General features: G+C 48.7%; 1 protein-coding gene across 1 annotated transcript in view; it reads right to left on the bottom strand.

Moving 5' to 3' along the window:
• The window catches only part of Dnah2 (dynein axonemal heavy chain 2), a 110181-nt gene that overhangs the window by 65125 nt on the left and 17295 nt on the right, over positions 1 to 27761 (bottom strand). Inside the window, exons 4-19 of the mRNA XM_051181595.1 lie at positions 26726 to 26954; positions 23883 to 23993; positions 23504 to 23742; positions 20860 to 21051; positions 20161 to 20318; positions 19670 to 19757; positions 19003 to 19208; positions 18166 to 18295; positions 17774 to 17956; positions 16623 to 16837; positions 8096 to 8242; positions 6218 to 6374; positions 5585 to 5824; positions 4917 to 5105; positions 3588 to 3735; positions 1326 to 1518 (exon numbers count right to left, since the gene is read on the bottom strand). Of these exons, the coding sequence (XP_051037552.1) occupies positions 1326 to 1518; positions 3588 to 3735; positions 4917 to 5105; positions 5585 to 5824; positions 6218 to 6374; positions 8096 to 8242; positions 16623 to 16837; positions 17774 to 17956; positions 18166 to 18295; positions 19003 to 19208; positions 19670 to 19757; positions 20161 to 20318; positions 20860 to 21051; positions 23504 to 23742; positions 23883 to 23993; positions 26726 to 26954 (2825 nt within the window). The remainder of the gene's footprint in view (positions 1 to 1325; positions 1519 to 3587; positions 3736 to 4916; positions 5106 to 5584; positions 5825 to 6217; positions 6375 to 8095; positions 8243 to 16622; positions 16838 to 17773; positions 17957 to 18165; positions 18296 to 19002; positions 19209 to 19669; positions 19758 to 20160; positions 20319 to 20859; positions 21052 to 23503; positions 23743 to 23882; positions 23994 to 26725; positions 26955 to 27761) is intronic.

Genomic DNA, 27761 nt, shown 5'->3' with positions numbered 1-27761 from the left:
TTCAAAATTTCCCAAAGGCCTGTGCTGTAAGTCCCGGTCTGCAGCTTGGCTCTACTGGGAGACGGCGGGAAGAGGTGAAACAAGGAGGAAGTCTTCCCATCGCTGGTACCATGCCTTGGAGGAATGGCAGAGCCCTGCCCCCGCCCCACTCTGCCTCTCTTTTATTCTACATTAGGGTTATGGCTTTGCATCCACTAGAGTGTCCATCTACAAGCCCATAGCAATGGAGTCAACTGGTCATGGGCTAAAATTTCCCCCGACTGTGAACAAAATCAAACCTCCTTTCTGGACAGCTTGATTTCTTCAGGTATTTTTTTTTTTTTTTTTTTTTTTTTTTTTTTTTACAGTAACGGACACTGCCTGGCACATCTAGTGAGCTGGCTCCTGCCCCTTGCATGCATACTCATAGTACAAATGCGTGGGGCTGGTGCAGTCACACCAAGTGCCTTAGGAGCTTTCAGGGTTCACAGAGTGCCTTAATACATCGAATAGCCTCGCAGAATCCTACTGCTGGCTGCAGAATATCTGTTTCACAGGAAACTGAGGCCTGGGGCATCCAAAGATGCCTGAGACTGCATCGCCAGTCAGAGATAGAGCCAATCCAGGCCTTCCTCGCATGCCACGGCCCCCACTCCTCTCAACCATGCTCACTGCACTATTGCCCCTGAGGAGAAAGGCCTGTAGATTTCTTTTCTTTTAAAAATCCTTCATGTGAGTTCAAGGTCAGCCTGATCTACAGAGAGAGTTCCAGACAACTTTCAAAGCCACGGAGAAACCCTGTCTGGAAAAAAATTCTTCATGGCCCACAGGACAACATGAATGAATGGCCATGGCCAAAGGACCATGGAAAGATGGCAGTTACTTTATGGTCAAAACTTAAGAATCTTCTTCCATTTAGCTCCATCTCACCACCTTAAGAGTTGTCAGAGTGAAAGGTTTTCCCTCTCTGAGCCCCTTCTTCCTCCTCTATTCCTCCCCTTCTCGCCCACTGTCCCTCCTCATCCCTCTTTTCTCCTCCCCCACCCTCAAGCCACACCCCCACTGCTCCAGTGGCAGCTCCCTCTCGCTGGGATTGCAGACCGGTGCCAGGACACCCAGCTCTTCCGGCCTTTTCTGTCTATACCATTTCCTCCTTCCTGACTGACCCTGCTACCTTCCCCAAACCTTGCCCAGCCTCTTTCTGGATCTCTGCCCTCAAGAAGCGAAGGTCCATCCAGAGCTCTTCTCCTGGAGCCGGGCACACAGCGTCCCAGCCCGCCCACCACCTCCTCAGTGAGTGCTATACTGTTAGACAATCCCACCTCCAACCTCCAATCTTCACTCACCGGGCAATGTCAGCATCAAAGGAAGAGACAGGGGGGTTGAGGCGCTGGTAGCGACGAATAAAGGAGTCCTTGTTGATCTCCCAGATCTCCCGATACATGTCCCAGGTCTTGAGGTAATTCTGCAGCAGGCTTGCGTTGTTAGTCATACCACTGCTGATCTGGGCCTGGACCTTCCTGATTTCCTCATCTCGCTCTTCAAGGGTGGGGAAAGATGCTTCTCACTACCAGGCACCTGTGTCCCAGCTCCAGCCTGCCCTCCTGTCCCCACTCTCTCCCACCTCCCACCTCCCACCCCCATCCCCCAACTCCCATACTGCCCTGGGCTTTCCCATCCCAGTTTCCCCACTGAAAGGTACTCAAACATGAGCTTTCAAAAACACAGCGGAGGCTGAAGAGATGGCTCAGAGACTGTGAGCACTGGCTGCTTCCAAAGGTCCTGCATTCAATTCCCAGCACATGGTGGCTCACATCCATCTGTAAGGGGCTCTGATTCCCTCCTCTGGTATACATGAGGACAGAGCACTCATATACATAAAATAAATAAATCTTAAAAGAAAATAGATGGGAGCTAGAGGGATGGCTCGTGGCTAAGAGGACCCGGGTTCTATTCCCCGCACCTACATGGAGGCTTACCACCATCTGCAACTTCAATGCCAGGAGATACTTACTTGGCACATAATAAACATTCAAGAAAAATGCCCAAATACATAAAAGAATAAGGAATGACTCTTCAAAACAGAACAGAAAACAGAGGCGGCGGCAGTGCAATCTGACTCCCCCCCCCCTCGGTGGGAATCAAGGCCTCTTCTAGTCCAACAGTCTCAAACTTATACCTTGCTCCTCTGCCAGCCTGCCCAGTTCTCACAGCCCACAGGGATGGGTCACCTAACCACAAGCCCTCTGCTCCTTCACCAGCTGGGTCCTTGGTGTGGCTTCCTACCATCCCACCAGCCACAGAGATGCCTGGCCAGTGGGACTGAGGTACCCTCATCTCTCCTCCTAGCTCTGCCTGGCCTGTGTGCCTACTGTGTGTCCTCCCCAATGCCCACTCACCCAAAAGTGCCCACTGTGTGTCCTCCCCAACACCCAACCCACCCACAAGTGCCCACTGTGTGTCCTCCCCAACACCCAACCCACCCACAAGTGCCCACTGTGTGTCCTCCCCAATGGCCACCCACCCACTGTGTGCCCACTGTGTGTCCTCCCCAACACACAACCCACCCACAAGTGCCCACTGTGTGTCCTCCCCAACGGCCACCCACCCACTGCGTGCCTACTGTGTGTCCTCCCCAACAGCCAACCCACCCAAAAGTGCCCACTGTGTGTCCTCCCCAATGGCCACCCACCCACTGTGTGCCCACTGTGTGTCCTCCCCAACGGCCACCCACCCACTGTGTGCCCACTGTGTGTCCTCCCCAACGGCCACCCACCCACTGCGTGCCTACTGTGTGTCCTCCCCAACGCCTACTCACCCACTGCGTGCCCACTGTGTGTCCTCCCCAACGCCTACTCACCCACTGCGTGCCCACCGTGTGTCCTCCCCAATGCCTACTCACCCACTGCGTGCCCACTGTGTGTCCTCCCCAACGGCCACCCACCCACTGCGTGCCTACTGTGTGTCCTCCCCAACGGCCACCCACCCACTGCGTGCCTACTGTGTGTCCTCCCCAACGGCCACCCACCCACTGTGTGCCCACTGTGTGTCCTCCCCAACAGCCACCCACCCACTGCGTGCCCACTGTGTGTCCTCCCCAACGCCTACTCACCCACTGTGTGCCCACTGTGTGTCCTCCCCAACGGCCACCCACCCACTGCATGCCCACTGTGTGTCCTCCCCAACGGCCACCCACCCACTGTGTGCCCACTGTGTGTCCTCCCCAACGGCCACCCACCCACTGCGTGCCTACTGTGTGTCCTCCCCAACGCCTACTCACCCACTGCGTGCCTACTGTGTGTCCTCCCCAACACCCAACCCACCCACAAGTGCCCACTGTGTGTCCTCCCCAACGGCCACCCACCCACTGTGTGCCCACTGTGTGTCCTCCCCAACGGCCACCCACCCACTGCGTGCCTACTGTGTGTCCTCCCCAACGCCTACTCACCCACTGCGTGCCTACTGTGTGTCCTCCCCAACGGCCACCCACCCACTGCGTGCCCACTGTGTGTCCTCCCCAATGGCCACCCCAATGCCCACTCACCCACAGGTGCCCACTGTGTGCCCACTGTGTGTCCTCCCCAATGCCCTCCCCATCACCCACTCACCCACAAGCACATGGATGGGTTCTCGATTCATCTTCCGTTTGATGAGGATATCCGGGAGGTGGCGGAAGACCGATATGGTGGAGAAGAGGTGGCTGGCGATGTCATTCACTACGCTCGCCAGAGTCTGCAGTGTGGGGGAGAATTCCACCTGTGGGGATGCACAGGGCAGCTTAGGGAACTCCTGGGGAGATACAGGCCTCAAAGCCTCTAAGGCTGAACACCTCAGAGCTAGGCCTGGAGGCACAAGAGAAACTCAAGGTCCAGGATGAAGTCTAAGAGAGAAGAGGGCAGGACTGGAGAGATGGCTCAGTAGTTAAGTAGTTAAGAGCATTGGCTGCTCTTCCAGAGGACCTGGGTTCAATACCTAGCCCCCATAGAGTGGCTCACAACAGTCTGTAACTCCAGTTCTAAGGGATTCATTACCCTCTTCTGGCCTCTGCAGACATCAGGCACACATCTAGTACACAGACATACATGCAGGCAAAACACCCATACATATAAGAAAAAAAAATTGGGAGAAAATAACGATTGATGTGGGGTGCCAAGCCGGAACAGATACATCTGCCACACAACTCCTGCAACCTAAGAGTTAGGGAACATCACAGAAGAAAGGGCAGGAAGACCAGCAAGTCTGCTGTGAGACTGTGTCTCCTAGAAATGGCAGAAAGATTCACCCACGATTCCTCAGCAATGTGGCTGCCTAAGCCAGACAAGGACAAGGACAATACCGATAGGCATGTGAAGTGGTAGGGTGAAATCTCATGGGGTCTCATCCCCAGAAAACAGACTACAAACTGCTACAACTAAAGAATGCTGAGAGTCCGAGAATTAGTCTTCCCCAAGAAGGGGGCCCCTAGCCGGGTGGTGCTGGCACAGGCCTTTAATCCCAGCACTCAGGAGGCAGAGGCTGATGGGTCTCCGTGAGTTCGAAGCCAGCCTGGTATACAAAGCGAGTCTCAGGACAGCCAGGACTTTTACACAGAGAAATCCCGTCTCAAATAAATAAATAAATAAATAAATAAATAAAAGAAGGAGCTCCCTAATTGGTTATCTGATACCAAGTGGTCATCTCCAAAAGCACACACATATAAGCTGATACATATACACTACCCAGACTCAGGGGGTTATATTTATATATAAAGAAAAGGGGCCATAAATTTGAGAGGGAGCAAGGTCGGGGGACACGGAAGGTGTTGGAGGAGGAGATTAGTGGGGAGATGATGTGATTGTATTTTCATTTTTAAAAATTAAAAGTGTAAGAAAGAATTAGAAGGAGCTGAGGACAAAGGTGTGATGGTTTTGAGGCGTTGGAGGCTCAGAGGCCCTTACCTGTGCCACACTTCCTTGCACATCATTCTGTAAAATGACAAGGACTCGGAAAAGTGGGTTTGGAGTGGTCTTCCCATCCCCATTGATGGCCTTGGAAAGTTCCAGCAGTGACCACTTCACATTCAGGCGCAGGGCGTCTTCCATCATGCGATCCAACCGTATGGTGTAGTGCATCCACTGCTGCTGAATCTGGGGGAGGGGGAGGGTGGAAGTGGTTCTTCTAGAGAAACCAGCTCCGGGCCTGGGGAATGAGCACCAGCTGATGGGAGACAAGCAAGACAGCTACAGAAATGCAGGGCCCTGGGGGGCTGGAAACAGCTCAGCTGTTAAGAGCACTGGCTGCTCTTGCAGAGACCCTGGTTCAGTTCCCAACAGGCACATGGCAGCTCACAGCCTGACGCCCTCTTTCAGCCTCCAAGTGCTGCAGGCACACATGTGGTACACAAGCATGCAGGCAGAAAGACTCATAAACTTAAGAATAAATCTTCAAAGACGCAGAGGCAAGATCCTGAATGCTGCCAGAGGAGACTCCAAACACCAAAAGCGAGCTGCATTTGGACCAGGGTAGGATATTTGAAACACACACACCGGTGAAAGAACCCGAGAGCTGTAGTGTGGTGGGAGGGTGTGTGGGTTCCCTACCACAACCCTAGTCACAGGGTGCCTACCTCGGGGCCATCATTCTTGAATACTTCGTAGGAGTTGGTCATGATGTCCACCACATCCTGGTGCAGGTCCACCAATCTCTGTTGTACAGCTATCCGGTGTTCCTTCTGGGCCTCCTCAAACTCCAGGTCTCTGTACACCCGTTTGCCAGTGATGCGCACCAGCAGCATTTCTGACATCTCCTGAGCCTTCCAGCCAATGGTCAGAGTGGAGGCCTTGAAGTCATTTACGATCATCTGCACCTGGGGTCAGGCCATGCATGAGTCAAGGTGACACCTGAGATACACATGCCCTCCAACTCTGCAGGCACCTTGCATATTCCTCCCCGGGATTGGGTTGAGGCCCTCTGGACCTGATTCTGCTTCCACTTAGCCTCCTGTCAGAATTTCTGACATGTTAAAAAAAAAAAAAAAAAAATCCTTCCCTTTCTTGCTAAAATATACGTAAGACCTTGGGGTTAACTCCTAGCACCAAATTTTGGGGAGGAGGGAATTCTCCCCCCCCCCAGCATATTTAATTTACTTTATAATGCCTCCCAGGGTCTTCTCCATCACCAAAGGTGCAGGTGTTGATGACTGATATGTCAGCCTTTCCAGCAGCCTTATAGACATTAGTGTCCAGCGGCTGCAGCCTACCTTGCTGGCGTGGATGCGGCACTCTGTGATGAAGAAGGCACTGGCCCCTTTCAGGGCCCAATGCAGCTTCTTCAGCCCTGGGTGGATCTTCTTATCCAGGAATCGGATCCGCTCTTTGAACAGGGCCTGCTCATCCGGGGACAACATGGCAATAATCCTGTGTATGAGAAACAGAAGACTGGTAGCTGGTAGAGAAAACTGTGAAGGCCTCTCCTCCTGCCAGAAAACTTGGCAGTTGCTGAAACTTACATTCTAGCCTAGGGCTCCCCAAAGAAACTGCAATCATGAAAATGGTATACACAGAGGGCTGGTGAGAGGGCTCAGTGGTTAGAGGCACTTGCCACACCGTCTGAAGACCTGAGTTCAATTCCTGGGACCCACACAGTGGAAGGAGGGAACTGACTCCCACAAGTCATCCTCTGATCGCTACATGTACAGCAGGACCAGAGAGATGGCTCAGAAGTTAAGAGTGCTTGATTTTGGGACTCTGGTTCAATTCCCAGTCCCTACATGAGGATTTGCTATCATTTGTAACTCTAGTCCCAGGGGATCTGATACCAGGGGATCTGGCCTCCTTGGGCACCAGGCCTGTATGTGGTATACAGAGAAAACACCATACATGTTATTTAATAAATGTAATAAATAAAGTGTAAAATGTCTAACACTGGTCATATGTAGCTTGAAATGTGGCCTAGGCCAGGGGAAGTTTTGTTGTTTTTGTTTTTTGAGACAGAATTTCCCTGTGTAACACTCCTGGCTGTCCTGAAACTCACTCGGTAGACCAGGCTAGCCTCAAACTCACTGAGATCCGCCCGCCTCTGCCTCCCAACTGCTGGGATTAAAGTTGTTCATTACCATCCAGCGCCCAAGAGAATTTTTAAAATCAGTAATTTAAATGGAAATAGGTACATACAGCTGAAGGCTACCACAATGAATGTTTCCTTTCCAGACAATTTATTCCATCCCCTTGGACTTTCACTGCCATGAAAAAGGTCTGTAAGAGTGTGTCTTCCTGAAACCTCCCTGTCAAAACCTTCCCTCCTGCTGTGGTATTACTAGGCCTTGGGAACTGCTTCGTACATGAAGGCTGAAGCTGTCCTGAGTGGGCTTGGCATCTTGAGTAAGAGACCAAATACAACTCCTATCTCATTCTACCATGGAAAGGCACTGCAAGGTGGCCATTTAGAAACCAGGAGGTAGCTAGGTGGTGGTATTGAACACCTTTAATCCCTGCACTTGGAAAGCAGAGGCAGACAGATCTTTTGTGAGTCTGTGACCAGCTTGGTCTACAAGAGCGAGTTCCAGGACAGGCTCCAGAGTTACACAGGGAAACCCTGTCTTGGAAAACAAAAACAAACAAAAATCAACAAATGAAGCAAGCAAACAAACAAACACAGGAGGTAAAAAAAACTCCACCTGACACTGAATCTACCCCTATCTTGATTGTGAACCTTCCAAGCTTCCAGAACTGTGAGCAATGAATTTGGTTATTTCCAAGCCACCAGTCCGTGGTGATACTTGTTACTGAAGCCGGAACAGCTCCTAACCAAGACCAAATCTCACCCCAGAGATGGGTTCCAGCAAGTCAAAGGCTGGGAAGGGATGGGCCTAGAGGGGAGCATGGCCTGGCTTCAGTGTCCCTGGTATTATTTCATGCCCAAAATCTCAATGTCATGGTTTTGAGTGCCCTGGACTGGTTACTTTTGCTCTCTCCCACTAAGGGATAGAATTAACTACACGGCCGTAAGAGTGGGAAATGGGAAATCATTTTTCAGGATGTAAGAACCGTGATGTACGGGAACCTGGAGGAACAGACAGCATGCTCTGGTGGCTACAGTAAACCCAAGGCTGTGAGGAGGACGGAGGACGGGTGCCAACCTATTGTAGTCTCGAGCAACCAGGAGCAGGTTCTCCCGGAGAATGCGCAGGTCCTCAGCGCGTTCTGCCACGTTCATCACATAGTGGGGCGTCTCAAACAGCAGCCGCTCCCAGTAGTCAATCTCCACAAAGAGAACCAGTAGCGTCCTGCAGAGAAAGCAGAGCTGCTGAGGGCACTGCTGGAGGACAGCCACTTGGAGTGCGGAGTGGGAGCACACGGGAGCACCGAAGGAATTTTGTGACAGAAGTGAAGTAGGCCTTCCAGGTAACCGAGGCAGACAGGACAGCGTTTTCGCTACTTCCCCAAAGCGTGAGAGCAGCAGCAGCGATCTCTGGGTGTCTGGGGCGAACACCCACACGGGTACAGGGGACAACAAGAAGTCCTGGAAGTTGGAGAGTAGGAAACTACCTAGTTCTCTAAAAACCCCAGGGACTGCGGCTTCAAGGAAACTTCTAGAAGGGGTTTTGAAAGTGAGGCCAGTGGGAAACTTCCCAGACTCTGTAGAGTGCTGGCAGCCGGGTTGGCTGAGACGAGCAGAAGGTGACCTTGCCTGGAAGAGAGTGAGCAGGCGTGCACCAGCTCAGTGCTCAGACCCCAGCCCTCGCTCTGCTCGCTTGCTGAGCTGAGAAACCCACACTCCGGCCAGTAGACCGGACGTATTCCAGGACGTGCGGTACACCAGGAAAGGACCCCATTCTTTTCTGCGGTCTCTGATCAGCGTGGGAGGAAATATCTAATAATGACGACTTTGGGAACACTCCTCAAAGAGCTGACGAACCCCCTCAACTCACTCCTCCGCCCCCCAGCGCTTCCATCAGTTTCCAGTCCTTTCCTACAGTGAGAATAGGGGGGGGGGGCAGGTTTCTTTTTTCTTTTCTTTTTTCTTTTTTTTTTTTCTTTTTTTCTTTTTTTGTTTTTCAAGATAGGGTTTCTCTTTGCAGCCTGTCCTGGAACTAGCTCTGTAGACCAGGCTGGCCTTGAACTCACATCTATTCTTTTTCTGATTTGCAAGAGCTGTTGTTTGCTTGCTTTTGTATTTTGCTACCCAGGTTGGCCTTGAACTCACAGAGGGTGACCCTGAACTCCTATTATTCCTGCCTGTGTCTCCCAAGTACTGATATTGCAGCATACACATGGCCAGCTACGAGCCGTTTTGTTGTTGCTCGCTCATGGCTAAGCTAGCAGACCTTTCGGTCTCCTCTGGTTGCTTGCTTGTTTAGACTGCCACCCTTGGTACTCACAAAGTTCAAAATGACGGCAGAAGCACTCAAAAATCCAAATAAGGAAAAAGGAAAATTAACAGAAACCTCTCAGAAAACAGGGGAAAGAGGACACAGAGGTATAAGATGGAGAAGACCTTCTATGGAGAAAAAATAGAAAATACCCTACTGATAATTTTATGTTGTGTTAGAGGGAATTCTATGTTGAATATAAAATTGAATTTTACTTGCTAACGAGAGCCTCAGTCCCAAGTGTCCTTTGCCCCTGATCTGCCGAGACCCCCTTCCCATTCTGCCTGCCGTCCCTGCCACACCCAGGGGCCCTCACAGCTCCTCCGGAGGCAGCCTTCACTGCCTGAGCCCGCTTTCTCTCTCTGCCTCACCAGCGCTTGCTTCAAGTTTATCCAGGCAGCCTCAGGAAAACCTCTGGGCCATGGATTTTACTTCCCTCCCTTGTTCACCCCCTCCATAGACCCTGCTGTCCTTTATTTTGTGTTTTTTATTTGTTGTCTGTGCCGGGAATGGAGGCAACGTTTCAGAGTCTGGTCCATGCTGAGCACGGTCCCTCTCTCATCTCCACTGACTTACAGTCCATCCCAAGCCTTCACTCTCATCCTTGAGTCTAAACGGCTCACAAAAACCCCAACACAAGCCAGCCATGTTTTTGCACGCCTTTAATCTCAGCATTTGGGAGGCAAAGATAGGCAGATCGCTGCAAGTTGGACACTAGCCTGGCCTACGGACATTTCAAGTTCCCTATGGGGGGTGGGAGTAGGTGAAATCTATTATCCTCCAGGCTAAGCCATGTGAACACGTGAGTTGAGCAACGCTGATGAAAATCACAGATTAGTTCAGCCTCACTCTGAATTCTGCCCTGAGGCCTGTCAGGGCTCTCCAGGCTTCGTATATCCTGTGTCATTCCCAGTTTGCTCTCTCACTCTCTTCATCCAGATTTCAAGTTGTATTGCGAAGGACAGTAACAACAACAGCAGCAAAACCACTGAGGTATCGCCGTGGAAACAGATATGTTGACCATTGGAATAAAACTGAAGACCTGGACATACTCCAGACACCTACAGATAACTTATTTTCTAGTATGTTTTCTGAGAGAGTTTCTCTTTGTAACCCTGATTGTCCTGGAACTCACTAAGTAGATAAGGCTGGCCTCGAACTCATAGAGATCTACCAGACTTTGCCTCCTGGGTGCTGGGATTAAAAGAGTGTTGCCACCATGCCTGACAGCTGGTAAAACCACACTGGAGAAAAGAAAGGAAAGCATCTTCAACAAACATTGCTGTCAAACTGGATAGTCACATGTAGAAGAATGAAAACAGCCATTCTACCACAGTGCATAAAACTCAACTCCAAGTGGATCACAGACCTCACTGTAAGACCAGACACTCTGAATCTGGCAGAATAGGGGATAGGCTTGAAGTCAAGAAAGGCTTTTTGAACCAGGATGCCAACAGCAATGACGCTGAGATAACAATTTAATAATTGGGATCTCCAGAAGACAAAAATTTTCCATACAGAAAGACACCATCATTTGAGCAAAACTGCAGCCTACAGAGTGGGGGAAAGTCTCTAACAATTATCTGTCTCTTCAAGGCACTACCCGAAATCACACTCTTCCCTAAGCTGGTCCCTCCCTAGTGTAAAGCCATCAGGCGAGAACTCCATCTGCCTCCTGCAGTACAATATGTGAACTCACCTGTCCCATCAAGGTTCCCTGTATATTTATGACTGCAGAGTTCCTTCTCTTTCTGGACTAGCGCTCTCTCTCTCTCTCTCTCTCTCTCACACACACACACACACACACACACACACACACACACACACCACTTTTTTGTCTGTTTTACAGTCAAGGAATAATACAAAATATCACATCTTAAACTTTCCAGAGAATTCTATTTTCACCTTAAAAGGAGAGTAATTAAAAAATAAAAGTCTTTCCAAATGCCCATTTATTTGTGAGACCATGGAAACTAAAATCCTAGTTTGTTTCTGTTTTTGTGTTTTAAACACAGAAAATCTCCATTAACATAGCTATTATTTATGAAGCTGTTCAAATGTATTCAAAATGAATGCCTTGCTGAAACACAAATCAACGGGGGGGGGGGCGAGCAAGGGGGGGTCACTAACATTTAATGACTGTCTTTGAGGTAAGAGAAAAGGCCAAAAATCAGGGAAAACTGTTTTCAACCATACTAAAACCCCAGGCAAATGTACAAATACGAAAGCAGAAAATAGCTCCTGCCAATCATGCAAGAACTCAAAACCTTAAAACCATGCATCATTTGTTGAAAAGTTACCAAAACAAAGATATGAACCAACAAGGAGGAAGGTGGAGGAAATGAATAGAGAAATAAATAATGAGAGGGCTGAGGCGGTAGTTCAGTGTCTCCCAGGCACAACGCATTGACTGATAAAGCAGCTTGAGGAACTTTGAGGCCCATGGTGTATGTAGCATGTCAGAGGGTTGGGGAAATACTATTTGAAGGCACTTTATTAGTCAGTTTGTAGGTATAAGTGGCAATAAACAGTGTGCTAGCAAAAATAAATATTAATTATTAACGACAAAACATTATGCAAGCCAGTAAAGAGCTACCTCAGGCCCCTTATCCAGGTGCAGCAGTTTCAAGGCCTCTGATAGAAGCCTGAAACCATGGGTGGTATTTTTTTTTCTTATAAATCCATACCAATGAAAAGTTAGATTTCAGAATTAGGCGTGGCCAGGCAGTGGTGGCACATATCTTTAATCCCAGCACTCAGGAGGCAGAGGCAGGTGGGTCTCTGTGAGTTTGAGGCCAGCCTGGTCTACAAAGCTACACAGAGAAACCCTGTCTTGAAAACAAATAAATAAATAAACAAACAAAAGACTTGTGTGCAGCCAGGTTTGGGAGCACATGACTGTAATCCCAACACTAAGGAGGTTGAGGCAGGAGGCTTGCCACCAAGTTCTAGGCCAGCCTAGGCTACAGAGTGAGAGGATGGCTCAAAAGGAAAAAGAAAGTAATTAAACACAGTAAGAGATCAACAGGATAATTATAACAATATGCTATGGTAAAAGCTAAGAGAAGATTCTTTCTCTTGAATCAAAACAAGTATTTCTGACTACAGTTGAGGAGAAGGACATGGACATGGCTTCGCGGCTAGCAATACAGTCACCAATGCTGAAAAGTCAATTGCATCAAGACTGTTACAGCTAGGAGGGAGGGTGGAGGGCGTGAGTATATGATGGGACATTTCTGGTAGTCTAAATATATTCTTTCTCCTATGCTTCCAAACTGGAGTGGTTGAATTTATCTCTATTCATAAACATCAGGACAAGCTCACTGGGGCAAGTATACTGGCAAATAACACACCAAAATAGCTCTTCAATGTTCTCATCTTGACAGGATTACAAAAAATAACTTGAAGGCAAATTATCAAATGTTGTCATTCAGCAGAATGAAATTGGACAATAATTCCTGAGGTTGCTCTAACGAGCCTATTAAAAACAAAACAAAACAACAACAACAAAAAATTTAGAATGATGTTCAGCCTTGACAGAATTTTATCAATAAAATTCAAGAGCACAAATTTTATTTGATTGACAAATATAACTTCTTTCAAAATCCATTTGGGAATTACTTTTTTTTTTTTTTTTCCTGTAACTATTTTGTAATGAATCCCCAAACGTGTAATACACGTGGCAAAGTGAGGCCAGCTGAGGGCAGTGCTGATAGCCCAGAATGAACAGACACAGTAAAAACAGGGGTGGAGCAGGAGGAGAGAGATACAATGGGAACAAAGGCAGCAGGCAGCCCCGCCCTGTCCACCCTCCTTTCCACAGGGCGATAACACGGCTCTTTCAACCAGGGCACCAAGGACATCTGGAACACGTTAGCATTAAGTGCATCCGTGAAGCTGTCTGGCCATAAAATGTGGTAAAAGCCCATTTGGGTCGCAGAGTTCAAATATTTGGGATATAAGGTGGGAAAGGCCCTGGTAGGGTCACATAAACGCTATTAGTGAGTGGATGGTTCCCAGGACTTAACAGGTAGGTAATTCTGAGAACTGTCAGGGACACTTCAGAAGTGTGCTTATTGCAATGCTGGAAGCAGACCTAACTCCAAGGGCAAGCCTGATAAGGCTGTCTGCACTCCTGAGGGGTACTACTAAGTTTGGGAGCTAAAACTGCCTCCAATTTCTTTATGGGTCTAGTCAACTCAAACTTTTCTTTCTTATCCATTATTTACTGAGTTGAGGCAATTTTACCCTAAAAATCACAAAACTTATTGCAAGGTACCATATATTTCTCTAGAAAACAACTGCCCAAGGACAGACTTCTTCTATCTAGAAGGAATGTTTAGCTGTTGTCTGGGTTTCAGATAAATCTAGGTGGTAAATAATGTTCCACAGTTTTGGGGTGTGTGTGTGTGTGTGTGTGTGTGCTTGAGCGTGTGAAACACTAATATAAAGAAGAGAATGCAAAAGGCATTTCTGGTGGGACCAAGGAGATGGATCAGTTGTAAAGGGCCCACCACCAAGCCTGACCACAGACTTAGAACCCTGAGACTCACAGGTTAGAGGAGAGCACCGACTCCCTCCCACAAGCTGTCCTGGACCTTCACACGTGCTCCACATACAAACAAACAAACAAACAACAAAATGCAGTGTGGGGCACAACTGTCCCAGGCACATGACTGCAGCAGGCATCTATCCTAACCACACGGGCCAAGCACCGGCTGGGAGGTGGTGGCGCACGCCTCTAATTCCAGCACTTGGGAGGCAGAGGCAGGTGGATCTCTGTGAGTTTGAGGTCAGCCTGGTCTACAGCATAGTTCCAGGACACTCAAGGATACACAGAGAAACCCTGTCTAAGACAACAAGAAAAGAAAAGCTAGCTGACCACTGAGGAGAGAAGGAACTGACTTCACAGCTCGGGACTAAATCTCTTGACATGAACAATTTAAGACGAGAAAATGTTGTGATTGGAACATAATCCCTTAATGTTTTTAAGTTTTGGTGGCATCATGAATGTAATTTTTCAGATTTATAGATTGATTTAGTGTGTGTGTGTGTGTGTGTGTGTGTGTGTGTGTGTGTGTGTGTTCAGAGGTCACAAGACAACTTGTGGGAATCAACCCTCTCTGTCCACCAAGAGATGGAGCTACGGTTACCGTGCTGGCAGCAAGTACCTTTAGCTCTGGGGCTGCCTCACTGGCCCTATGCTCCAATATTTTATGGAAAAAACACAAATAGTAGGCAAGTATGTTCACACCCATATTAGCCCATACTTGTCCATTAGGGAGACTCTCTAGCATAGCACCTTTGGGGGTGTCCAGCCTAACAGAGAATATATCTTGTGCCTGCAAATATTAGAACCAGTTATAACTGCTTGTTTATATAAATGTGTAACTAGTTATAAATTGGTTTATATAGTACGTAGATATCCAGTTATGATATAACCCTGACCCAATGTTCCTTCTTTTCAGAATCTCAAATTGATGTAAGAGACAATTTAAAACTTTAAGTGTTGGGGAGGGTTATTGTTGTTTTGAGATGAGATCTTGCTATATGAGTTGCCTGGCCTGGAACTCCCTACTTAGACCTGGAACTCATAGAGATACACGTACTTCTGCCTCCCAGGTGTTGGGATTAGAGGTGTGCACCCAACGCCAGGCAAGGTTTATTTATTTTATGTGTGTGAGTGTCTGCCTGCATGTATGCATTCAGATCACATGAGTGCCTGGTGCCAACAGAGAACAGAAGAGGGTGCTGGGAACCGAACCCAGGTCCTTTACTAAAGCCACTGCAGGCATTTTTTTTTTTTTATGGTGCTTTTTGTCTCTACCTTATGCCAAAGCTACAAAACCGAGAACCTCACCAGAGCAGATGTCCAACACCTATCATTGGCCAAACACTTATCCCAGACCTCGGTCTTCTTCCTCAGACTGTGCTCCCTAACTCTTCCTCATCCATGTGGCCTCTGATGTCCGTTCCCCAGCTGATGGCCGCACCTCCCTTCTCGTGCTGTCTCTCCAGCTCCATTCTCTCACCTCCTTCCTGGGTATCGACTCTCCCTCGTCAGGCCCCTTCAGCTAGCTGTCCAGGAGAGACACAGCCCTGCTTGTCCCCGGACCTCCCTTTCCCTTCTACATTTTTGTCCAACACATATGGATGTTAGAGCTGAAGCCAACACCAGAACCACCGCCTAGGAGCGTGGGAGTTGGCTCTCACCACAAGGCACAGGGATGGCAAGAGAAAGCCCAACCAATCCAGTCAAAATCTGTCTCTTCTGATTAGGAAAAAAACCGTCACCACAAAGTTCAGTCTCTGAGAGCAGTTCCTGCTTTCTTGTTTGTTTTTGTTTTTTGAAACATTTCCTAGCATGCACACAGTGCTCAGTTTGTCTGGTTTGGGGATCTTACGGGGTTTTGGGGTTTTGTTTTGTTTTGTTTTTTTGTTTTTCCTTTTTGGTTTTGTTTTGTTTTTTTGTTTTTCCTTTTTGGTTTTGTTTTGTTTTGTTTTGTTTTTGAGTGCAGCCCAGGCTGGCCTTCAACCTGAGACTCTCCTGCCTCAGCTTTCTGTACTGGGATTAAGCCACCACACCTGGACCTCACTTCATATTCTTAGTAGTTAATGAACTAGTTACTTTTTTTTTTAAATGAAAGTATGAAGATGTTGTTGTTTTGAAGCTTAGGACATAGTAGGATCTTAGGAAAAGCCAGGCTAGGGATCAGTGTTTGGATAACTTAGCTGGGCTGTCACAGCCATCTAGTGGCAGAACACTGACATCGCTAGTTTAGTACATTAATGAAGTGTTAAAATCATGGTTGGTTGTTGTCTGTTTGCTTCTTAGGTTAAGTAATCTGCAAAGCCAATTTCTTTTTTTTTTTTCTGTTTTTCAGTACTGAAGATTGAACCTAAGAACTCAATCCCAACCTAGGTAAAACTAAAATTAAGACGTGGTAGGAAGCCTTTACTCCCAGCACTTGGGAGGCGGAGGCAGCCTGGTCTATATAGCAAGTTCCAGGACAGCCAGAGCTAAGCAAAGAAACCCTGTTGAGGTCAGAGGAGGGATCGACAGCAGCTGAGCCTGGTGGAGCACAGCTGTGACTCCAGTACCATACTAAGGTCAAGGGATCACAAGTTCAAAGCCAGACTGAACTGCATAGAGAAAACCAGCCTCAATAAAAACATACAGCAGACAGCCGTGGATGGGAGGTGGGGGGGGGGGCAAGATAGGAGTTAAGTTCTTGGGAGAATGAGAGGAGACTTGCACCAAGGACAGGGGAAGGTGCTAGGGTGGGTCCTGTACTTGTCAAAGTTGACATCCAGCATGCCCGCTTTCTCCTGGCTAATTCGTAAGAGTGGCATGTCCAGTCGTCGAATGCAGTCCTTGTCCAGTGTTGCTGTCCACTCTTGGAAGGTTTTTCGAACCAGTTCATCAATGGCTTGGACCATCTGCTGATAGGTGTGGACACTCTCCTCTCCAGTCCCAATATGGGGGAGGAAATGGGCACCAGAAAGGCACTGAGGGAAGAACAGATGGGAAGCCCGTTTACCCAGAGCCGCCATACAAGGGCGTTTATTTACACACGCACACGCCTTGGCCTCCCAAGGAGACTGAGGCTGGTGAGCTACAGGAAGGACAGGGTCAAACAGAGAGGAAGCAAAGCACACTATCCCGTGGTGGGGGACACCGCCCCTGAGCTGCCGGTCTTGGATTCCATAAGAATGTACTCTAAGCAAGCCATGATGAGCAAGCCAGTGAACAGCACCCTCCATGGCCTCTGCATCAGTTCCTGCCTCTAGGATCCTGCCCTGCTTGAGTTCCTGTCCTGACTTCCTTCAGTGATAAATAGCAATGCTGAAGTGTAAGACAAATAAATCCTTCCCTCCCCAACTTGCTTTTTGGTCATGGTGTTTTGTCACAGCAATAGAAATCCTAAGACACCCCAAAAGTTTGTTTCTAAATAGAAGGGCACAGGTTCTCACTGTATAACTCAGGCTGGACTAGACTCACAGTCCCCCTGCCTCAGCTCCCCAAGTGCTAGGATTACAAGCATATCCCACCATACCTAGAACAAAATAAAAATAAAAAAATTTTTTGAAAACCATTCCCACTTGTTGCCGCTTTGTCCCTGTTCTCCCAGAGAGAGCAGTTTCTTGCTGCCCAGGTCTCTGAGTCGCCAGGTGTTACTCTAACTTCCCAGATGTTGGCCTTATGTCTCCTCCCCACCTTCATACAAAATGCTAAAAATGACCTCTGTTCCACTAGCCACGCCTGCCACCTCTGCAAGCCAAACCATGGCTTACCAAGGTAATCGAGTCTAACCCCCCTCCTCTAAGGACTCTGGATGGATGGACACACATGCACATACGCACACGTATGCACGCACGCACGCACGCACGCACGCACGCACTGCGGGCTCCCTGAACACAGGCTATAAGAGGCCGGACACTCACATTCATGACTCTGTCGATGCGCCGCCGCAGGATCCGCATCCAGTGCGCCTGTCCAGAGTACTGAGCCATGTAAGGCTCCAGGTAGGGCCATTTCTTGTTCAGCTCGCGGTTCACCAGGGCTAATTCGCTGTTGAACAGCATGTAGAGGTCGACAGCCTTCTTCTCATAGGTCCGCATGACAGCCTGGGGAACAAGACGCCATGCTCCATGGAGGTGGGTGCCCTTCGTCCCTCATCGGGGAGGCAGCCGCACGCGGAAGCAGAAAGATGGAACAGAGGGAAAACCCCAACTGAACAAGCGGGGTTAGGGCACATGTACAGGCAGGACAGAGTCTGGCAGAACTGAGAGCGAGAGGCAGGCCCTCGAGGTGGGGGCGGGGCGGGGGCTCGCACCTCGCGAGTGGCCAGCCTGTGGAAGGTGTCCAGAAGCAGCACTCCGTGCTCTACGTCCCGAACCAGCTCAAAGGCTGAGGTGATCAAGTTCTGGGTCATTACCTCCAGATCCTTGACGCCAGCACGGAATCTGCAAGGTCAGACGCAGACAAGCCTGAGTGCCCAGGCTACATCCCAAGTGTTCGACTTTGTTTACAGTGGTGGGAAGAGAAGTCATGCCATACAACAGGGCTCACATAGGAAGGAGGTTTATTGGAAGAAGAGAGAGAAGGGGCAGAGAAGGGGGTGGGGGAGCAGAGACCCGGTCCCTGGGGACAAGAGTAGTGGAAGAGTGACCGGAGGTGCAAAGGGCCCGCCTTTTGTAAGTGAGCGTGCACACGAGGTGCTTGCTCTTAGTGGCTGCAGCTGAGAATGGTTCCTGTCAGGACCCTAAGGGCAGGCCGGAACAGGTGCCTGAGTACTAACACCAAGTGCTGCCCATCAGCCCTTGTGTTAGCCACACGACTGCCTGCTTTATGCCAGGAAGCTGTTTCACTCTAGACAATGCTACGAGACCTTCCTTAGCCTTCTTTACAGAGGCTCAGGCATCTGCCAGTGTGGATTTTCAGGACATATGTTCAATGTCCTGAAGGTACGCTCGAACCTAGAACCCCACCAACTAACTACCTCTCTCTCCTCTTGCCTTCCCAGCCTTAAGCTGTTACCACAGCCTTCAGCTTTCAACCTTCCTGCCTGTGCCACCCAGATCCTGGGACCTTTGCACACCGAGCCTCCTGTTTCCCACCCGCTTGCGCAGCCCTGGCCTCAGACTGTTATAGTCTGAGCCCTGGCCCTCACTTATTATAGTCTTCGTGCCAAGAGGTGTTCTTAACATCTAGGATGCCCCCGCGGACGGCTCGCAGCGTCTGCAGATTCCTATGAAAGATGTCCTCGATTTCTAGCAAGTTCCGTGTGATCTGTGGCCCCTGGGCACCAAAGAAGCAGGGAAGGGGACCCTGCTTGCCATCTTCCCACCGGGCAAAGTGGTACTGACATTCGCATACCTAAAAAGAGAATCGTGTGAGCCTTCTTTCTCTTCTGAACCCAGGCGTCCTGAGTCCTTTGGTTTGCCTTCAGCTGTCTCTGAACTAGGACACTGTGGTGAAGTTTGGCTAAAGGATGAACTATGAGATGCTCAGGCAAAGCCATGAAGAAAGGTGATAGGAGGAGGTCACACAATCGTGCAGAAAGAGCCAACATGCCAAGTTCCAGGTTTAGACATTTTTTTGGGGGGGGGTTCTCTGTGTTAACAGTCCTGACTGTCCTGGAACTCGCTCTGTAGATCAGGCTGGCCTCGAACTCACAGAGCTCCACCTGCTTCTGCCTCCCGAGTGCTGGGATCAAAGTTGTGAGCCACCTCTGCCTGGCTCAGGTTTAGACTCTTAAGTGGAGCCTTGGCCCCACCTGCTTGGCCCCTTGCGGGGCACTCAGGGTCTGCTGTTCCCCACCCCGGCAGTCTCCCTACCTCAATAAGGTCCTTGCAGCGCTGCACAAAGGCATCTACCTGAGCAAATATGCTGGTCTGGTCTAGAACCCAGCCCCGACTGGAGAACCTGTGTGAGAGAAGATGGGCTGAACCTGAAGCAGAAGCGGACAGATGCGTCTGTCCATGCAATACTGGCCTGTGCGCGCCTGGGTTCAGAAAGGAGACCCTGAGGAACAGTTGCCCTCAACCCTGAGAGAAGAGGCCCAAGGTGAGCCAGAAGCACAGAGGACACAGCCTCAAGTTCTAGAAAGTGGCCTTTCAGTCTGTGTGGTCGTGGGAGGAGGGAAGGCCACTTGAGGCTCCTGAATGGACTATAAGGAGACCTCGGGGCTAGGAGCCAGAATGTCTACCCTCAAGTAGAACCTTAGCTTGGCGTAGAGGCTCCATAAAAGAAGAGTACATGAGAAGCATCTGCCTTAATTCTGTGGGAGTGTCAAGGATATGCATGGATGTTAGGGGACCCATCGTACTGGGTGTGCATCTGGACGGCACGCAGGTAGTGATCTTTCCACGAATGACAACAGGAAATGCAGCCTTGCAGGTCCTCCTTGCTGGAAGAGACATAGCCCTCAAAGATACGGTCCAGAGAGATGGAGTGACAGCACAGGCGGATGATCTCGTTGCTCATCTGCAGAGGGAGCCCAAAAGCCTCAGTTCTCAGCCTCCTCCCCACCACTCCCTTTCCGGGCTCTCCATAATTATGCCTCAGGTCTTGGGCTCCTGGCTCCTGAACACTCCGTGTGTGTCGCACGCCTTGGCATAATTGTTGCTCTGCCCTCAGCCCAGCTCTGCAGTTACACTGCTCTGACCATCTTTAGTAACTCCTCTGTCACTTTGTCTCCCCCCTAAAAGCTCTGTCAGGATTATTCCTGCTCAGGAACTGAATTCCTTCCTGAATCAACCTCCCCAGACCCCACTGCAAACTGGATCTTGAAAAAGGAGACAGGGTCTTCCCTCTGCACGGTTCAGCCCCGAGTCTATCCTTCTGTCTTTTCCTTGGCTCACTGTCACCTCTCAAAGCTCTCCCGCCCTGCTTCAGCTACTTCAGTGAGAAGCAGGAGCCAGGCCCAGCTCCCATTGGTGCATTTCCACCACACATCTGCCAGAGAATCAACCCTGCTTACATGCCCACGGCACCCGCCTCACCCCTGTGCTTGGCAGCCACACACCTTCCGGAACAGAGAGGTCAGCCTTTCCCGGGTGTTGTAGTGGGGGGAGTTGACCCAGATGATGCGAATGAGACTTATCAGCTTCGGAAGCTTGTCAGAGATGTCCTTAGGCTTCATGAAGGCCAGCTCCTGGTAGGGTTCCCTCAGGATTGACAAGAAAGTCAGGTTTGACTGAGCTTGGCGAGAGCCATCCTAAAAAGAGAAACCAGGAGTTCTCTTATCCACACAGGGAGACAGATTAAGGGCCTGGAGAGACAGCTCAGTCGGTAAAGTGCTTGCTGCTGTGCAAACATGAGATTCGGAGTCTAGATTCCCAGCATCCATATAAAAGCTGGGCACAGTGGTCTGTAATCCCAGCAGGGGCTTGGCAGGAAAAGACAGGCAGGTCCTTGGAGCTTGCTGGCTAGTCACACTAGCCAACAGGTGAGCTCCATGTCAGTGAGAGACCTGTGCAGAAAATTATATGGGGCTGGAGAGACTGTTCAGCAGTTAGGAGCACTTGCTGCTATTACAGAGGACCTATGGGTTCTGTTCCCACCACCCACAGTGACAGCTAACTCTATTTGTAACTCCAATTCCAGAGGGTCAGGTGCCCTCTTCTGGCTTCCTAGGGCACTGCATGCAGGTAGTAGATAGACATGCACGCAGGCAAAACATCCATGCACATGAAATAATATAAACAAATATAACTTTTAAAAAATAAAGAACAATTGAGGGTGATAACCAGTGAATCCCTCTGGCCTCCACATGCACACACACACACACACACACACGTGCACACCCTCACATGAACATGTGTATAGACCACACACACACACACACACACACCAGATTCACTTTCCACCCATCTCGATCACTATTCTCTAGGCAGCCCTCCCAAGAAGCTCTCTCTAAGTTTATTTCAAGACCAGGGTTTGAATATTCACTTGCTTTTTTTTTTTTACATATTTATTTTTATGTGACTGAGTCTTTTGTCTGAATGAATGCCTATGTACAATGTGCACACCCTGTGCCTTTGGAGGCTAGAAAGGACCCTGGATCCCCTGGAACTGGAGTAACAGATGGCTGTGAGCTGCCATGTGAGTTCTGGAAGCTGAACCCGGGTCCTCTATAAGAACATCTAACATTCTTAACCTCTGAGCCATCGATCTAGCCCTCACTTCCTTTTTTATGAAACAGGGTCTCACATAGTCCAGGCTGGCTTCAGACTTACTACATAGCCAAGGGTGACCTTGATTTTCTGACCGTCCTGCCTCCACCTCAAAGTGCTAGGTCTGGTGGTTTAGGAGAAAATGTCCCACAAACGAAATTGCCTTAGGAGGTGTGTGTGGCCTTGATGGAATAGAATAGGTGTGGCCTTGTTAGAGGAAGATGTCACTTCACTTTGGAGGTGGGCTTTGAGGTCTCCTATGCTCAAGCTACACCCAGTGTCACGGTTTACTTCCTGCTGCCTGTGGATCAAGATGTAGAATTCTCAGCTCCTTCTCCAGCACTGTGTCTGCCTGCATACTGCCATGTCCCACCATGATGATAATGGAATAAACCTCTGAAACTGTAAGCCACCCCAATTAAATATTTTCCTTTATAAGAATTGCCACGGTCATGGTGTCTCTTCACAGCAATAGAAACCCTAAGATAGCTAGGATTACAGATGTAAACCACCACGCCCAGTTTATTCAGTGCTGGCAACTGGCCCTAGAGTTTCATGCATGCGAGGCAAGCACTGAACCCCCTGAGCAATAGCCCCAGCCCTTCAAGTGCTATTTCTTATGAAAGCTTCAGACTGGGAACTCCCCAAGCCCAAGTCTGGAATCTGTTCCAATTGAATTAAGAACTCCGTACAAAGTGGATGTTCGGAGCTGTTGGTGAACGGCCTGAGCATCACCCCCCCCCCCCCCCGCCACATCCTCTATGATCACCCAGTCCCCTTATGGTCCTGTTCTCAATGAGGGTCTTAAACTTCTGATCATTACAGCCCAGTTCCCTCAATGTCTGGTTGCGATTTTCACCTGGGTAGAAAGGTCTTCTTCACCCATCACTCACCCACCTCCCAGAAGACCCAGCGCCAACATGATCAGCTTGTCATAGGAAATTTAGTTTTTACATGTTTGAAACTCTCATGCCTGAACTACACAGGCTTATCCTTGGTTCCATGCTACCACTAATCCGCTTTTATGTAAGTTCTATTTTCTCAGCTGCATTGGAATGCTGGGCTCACTGAGGGGGATCGACATTTCCTTGCTGACCAACTGGATGGCTTCCTACCTAAACAAGTGTGGTGTTATTTAGGGGATGATGACAAAGGGGCACATTCAAAACAGACGTAGTCTGCAAAACACTTTTAGGAGGCAGGTGAGATGACACTAAGTCTGACAAACCGAGTTCCAGCCTCAGACCCCCGAGGTTGAAGGGAGAACCAGCCCCTGCAGGTTGGCCTCTGATTTCCACAGTGGCGTGCCTTAAGGTACAGGAGACCCTGTCTAACAACACGGATAATAGTCTCCGGGACTTTCATGCTACTCATGTCTTCTGCAAGTCCACAGTGCTGTGTCAGTCTGTGAGTTCTGGTTAGTTGCCTGCCTCCTGCTCCTCACCCCCACCCCAGCCACTGCCCACTAAGGTCCCAGTCTCTGATCCCCTCGACCTGGATCTGCTGGGCCAGTTTCATGAAGGGTGCTAAGTAGGATGACTTCGAGAGGAGCAGGATGGACTCGATGTGTTTCACCCCCTTCTTCACGAGCTGCTTGCTGATGCCAGACAGGTCCATGCAGCGGTTGTGCCAGAACTCGATTTCTTCCAAAGGACCTAGATTCTCTCCTGTTTCCACAGATTCCTGTGCGCTCAGCACTTCCTTGATCTGCCGGGTCCAGTGAATCATGGAGGCTGCCGAGTAAGGGGAACAGTTTCTGCTCCCGAGTCGTGCCCTCAATGCTACCCAGCCCTTCTCACCAGCTCCTCTGTCAGCTGCTGGAGCTGCCTTGCCCACCTCCACAGCCCAGACACTGGCAATGCCAGCCACTCACTCTCCAGGCGCTGTACCAGCTCTTTGTCCTTTACCACCACCTCAGGGTCCATGTTTATGGCCTCTGCAGGGATGTACAGGACGGTGTGACCCTCCAGTTTGTACCGAGTATCTAGAAAAGGACCAGGAAAATTCCAAGAGTGAGCTTTGCTGCCTCTGTATAAATTATAACTGATACTCAATGAGGAGGCCAGGAAGTACAGTCAACTCTATGTATCCATAGGCTTCATGTCTACAACTCAAAAAGAGCTCCACTGTTATCGGTGTTGTTAGACAGGGTCTCATGTACCCGAAGGCATGGGACTGTGGGAATCAGAGGTTAATGTGCAGGAACTGGTTCTCCCCCTCAACCCTGGGGCCTGGGGTTGGGACTCTGGCTGTCAGACTTAGTGGCAAATACCTTTACCCACTGAGTCATCTCACCTGTCCCTTAAAAGTTTTTTACAGACTACCCCGTCTGTATTGGATGTGCCCTTTGTTCACCGTACCCTGAGCAATATGACACTTGTATTAGGTGCTATGAATAACCTAGAGATTATTTAAAGTGCATGGGAAGATACATGTAGGTTAATACAATTACCACACCATTTTCTAAGAGGCTTGAACATCCACAGAGTGGAGTATCTAAAAGCAATTCCCTATGATACCAAAGACAGCATATGCATTTTAGGAGAACAGACAGGAGTAACTATGACTCAGACTTCTTTGGTATAGAGAGCAGAAGTAACGGAAGCCAGTGGCAAAGCTCCAGGAGGTCTGTTAAGAAATTACCATAAAATAATTTCACTATCTGCACCATGTCCTCCACAATACACACAAGTCCCCAACTGCCCCTCCCACCGCCTATGTGTCTCCTTATGCTTCATGTACTCAGAGCAATCTCCAGCTCCAGTTCAAGCAGGTCTGAACAAGTCCCATGTTAGAAAAGTGTATCTAAATTAGGAGGCAATTTTTGCAGCAATACCATATTCAGCATTGACCAAGGCTTTGTTTAGCAGAGCCGAGAATCAAGCCTAAGACCTCAGACATGTCAAGCAAACACTCTACCTCTGAGCCCCCATTGTGTGACTAGCCTTTATTATTCAGTGATACTCAAAATACTCTTTTCTTCATTGTTGTTTTGGGTTTTGTTGTTCTCTTTTCTTTGAGCCTGGACTGAAACTCACAGAAAGAGAGAGCTCAATCCACCCACCTCCGCCTTAGAACCATCACACCCAGCCCTCTGATGAGGTTTTATTAATAGGAAATGCTTTACATTATGACATTTACGTGAAAAGGAATCTGTGACAGTATTTTATATGATACCCCAAACACAAGAATAGACAGACCCTAGGTCAGGCGGTGGTAGCCCACGCCTTTAATCCCAGCCCTCAGGAGGTAGAGGCAGGTGGATCTCTGTGAGTTTGAGGCCAGCCTGGTCTATTCAGTGGGTTCCAGTACAACCAGGGCTAAACAGTGAAATCCTGTCTCAAAAACAAAACAACAAACAAAATAAAACACAACCCCCTGAAAAAAAAGACTAGACACTGAAAGAAATACCTTGTTCCGTTTTTAATACTTTTTAGGCTTATTTATTTAATGTGTGTGAATGCTTTGCTTGCAGGTATGTCTGTGTACCGTGTATGTGCCCATGGAGGTCAGCAAAGAGGCTATTAGATTCCTGGAACAGTAGTTACAGACAGTTATGAGTACTATGTGAGTGCTGGACATAAAATCTGGGGACTCTGCAAGACCAACCACTGTTCTTAACCACTGAGCCATCTCTCCAGCTCTTCTTTTGTTGTTTTTGGTTGGTTGTTGGTTGGTTGGTGTTTTGATGCAGAGTCTTACTATGTAGCTCTGGCTGTCCTAGAACTCACTATGTAGACCAGGTTGATCTTGCACCCACAAAGATCCACCTGCCTCTGCCTATAGAGCACTGGGATTAAAGGTGTGCACCAATGTGCCCAGCTTCCTTGTTCTGTTTTTTAAGACAGGGTCTCTCTATGTAACCCATACTGGCTTTGTGCTCAGTATCCTCCTTCCTCAGCTTCCCCTAGTATGCCACTGAAACTCAAGTCTTTAAGTCAGATTTGTTTTTGTTCTGAGAAGGGATTCCGTGTGATCCAACATCACCTTGATCCTTCTTCCTCTGCTACCTTGCCTGGCTCTACTCTTTTTGCTGCTCTTCTGGACTCATGTATCTTAGGCTAGTCTCAAGCTCACTATGTAGCAGGGAATAACTTTGAATTTCTGATTCTCCCAAGTGCTGGGATGACAAATATGTGCACCATCCCTAAGTTGCAAAATGTAGGGGTCAAACTCATGGTTTTGTGCATGCTAGACGAGCACTCTAGCAACTGAGCTACATTCCCAGCCCAAATCAGGATACGTGGAAGCAATGTGCTTGTGCTTTTGTGTGTGCACACATTTAAGCACTTGGGTACCACATGCGTGTGGATAGTCTACCCGGTATGGTTTCATTTCAAGGAAGCTTTTAAAGGCTGGGAATATAATTTCATGGTGCCACAAGCACTTAGCTAGCATACATCAAGCCCTGGGTTTGGTCCTCAGTGCTGAAAAGGCATTCTTTTGATATTGATTTGAATATGAATATTAATAACAGGGTCGGTGGTGTGGATCGATGGTAGTGTGTGATTAGCATATGTGAGGTCCCAAGTGTAATCCTTAGCTCTGTCACCAAAAAATGAAAGGGAGGAAGAAAAGAAGGACAAAAAAAAGGAAGGAGGGAAGGAAGAAAGGAAGGAAGAAAAAGAAAAAGAAATTAAAAGGCTAATGAGGTGAATCTCCCAGCTGCCTCATAACTCCACCATGGAGAAGCCAGCTGCTCCAGCTTTTGGTTACCTGTCAGGCAGGCCAAAAACCTATGCAGATGTGAGACAAAATGATTTCGGATGCTCTCGGGCCAAGTCGTATTCATGAAAATCTGAGGGACATAGACGCCACTGAGAAGCCGAAGCAAAGCTGGGATGTAGGCACCCCGCACTGTCCCAAACTGCACAGTTGCGTCGAAGTTCTCTGGGGTGATGGGAACTGGTGCTTGCCGGATGAAGTACACAATCTGATTCTGGGTCTGTAGGAAAGAGTAGATCAGGGCTCAGGCTCCGGGAGCCACCAAGATATCCAAAGAAATCTGAGGCTCTCCTGGTGAAAGCCAGGCTGAGCTCTTTGTCAGTGTCTCTACCTAAGCCACCAAGTACCTCCACACCTGAAGATGTGGGAAGGAAATGAATAAGACATGCCTTGAGGGTACAAATTATTTTGTTCAACTTGAACCAGACTCTAACACACTAAGTGTTTATTGAGCAAATGGGTAGGTGGACAGGATAGAGTATTTTTTTTTCCAGCCATGGGAAAAGCAAGGAGAAATAAAAGATCAAGGAGGAAGACTGCAAGCAAGAAATAATTATCAGTGGGTGGGCACACCTTGAATCCCAGCATTCAGGAGGCAGAGACAGGCAGAGCTCTGAATTCAAAACTGGCCTGGTCTACAGAATGAGTTCTGGGACAGCCAAGGCTACACAAAAAAAATTAAAAAATAAAAAATTATCTAGAATTTCTTGTTTCAGTTGCTTTTTTTTTTTTTTTTTTTTTTTCAGGTCTCAGATTGGCCTGGAGCAGCTGAGGGAACCTTGAACTGAGGTCACCTACCTCTACCTCTTGAGTGCAGGAATTACAGGTGTGTGACTCACACCAGGCTTTGGCTTGCATATTCCCTTTCCCAGTTTTTCCTTTAGCATTCAGTTTTACCTATGGTGAGGTTCTGCTGTGGCCTACATTCAGAAGTATGTAGCTTTTCTTAGTTATAAAACAAAACCAAAAAAAGGTTCGCTCCAGTATTTGTCACAGAGATGAAAAAGTTAGGCCAACACACAAAGAG

The sequence above is a fragment of the Phodopus roborovskii genome, unplaced genomic scaffold (genome assembly GCF_943737965.1).
Source record: "Phodopus roborovskii unplaced genomic scaffold, PHOROB, whole genome shotgun sequence".
NCBI lineage: Eukaryota > Metazoa > Chordata > Mammalia > Rodentia > Cricetidae > Phodopus > Phodopus roborovskii.
Note: the sequence above shows the minus strand (reverse complement) of the source record. Positions and strands in the feature narration are given on the sequence as shown.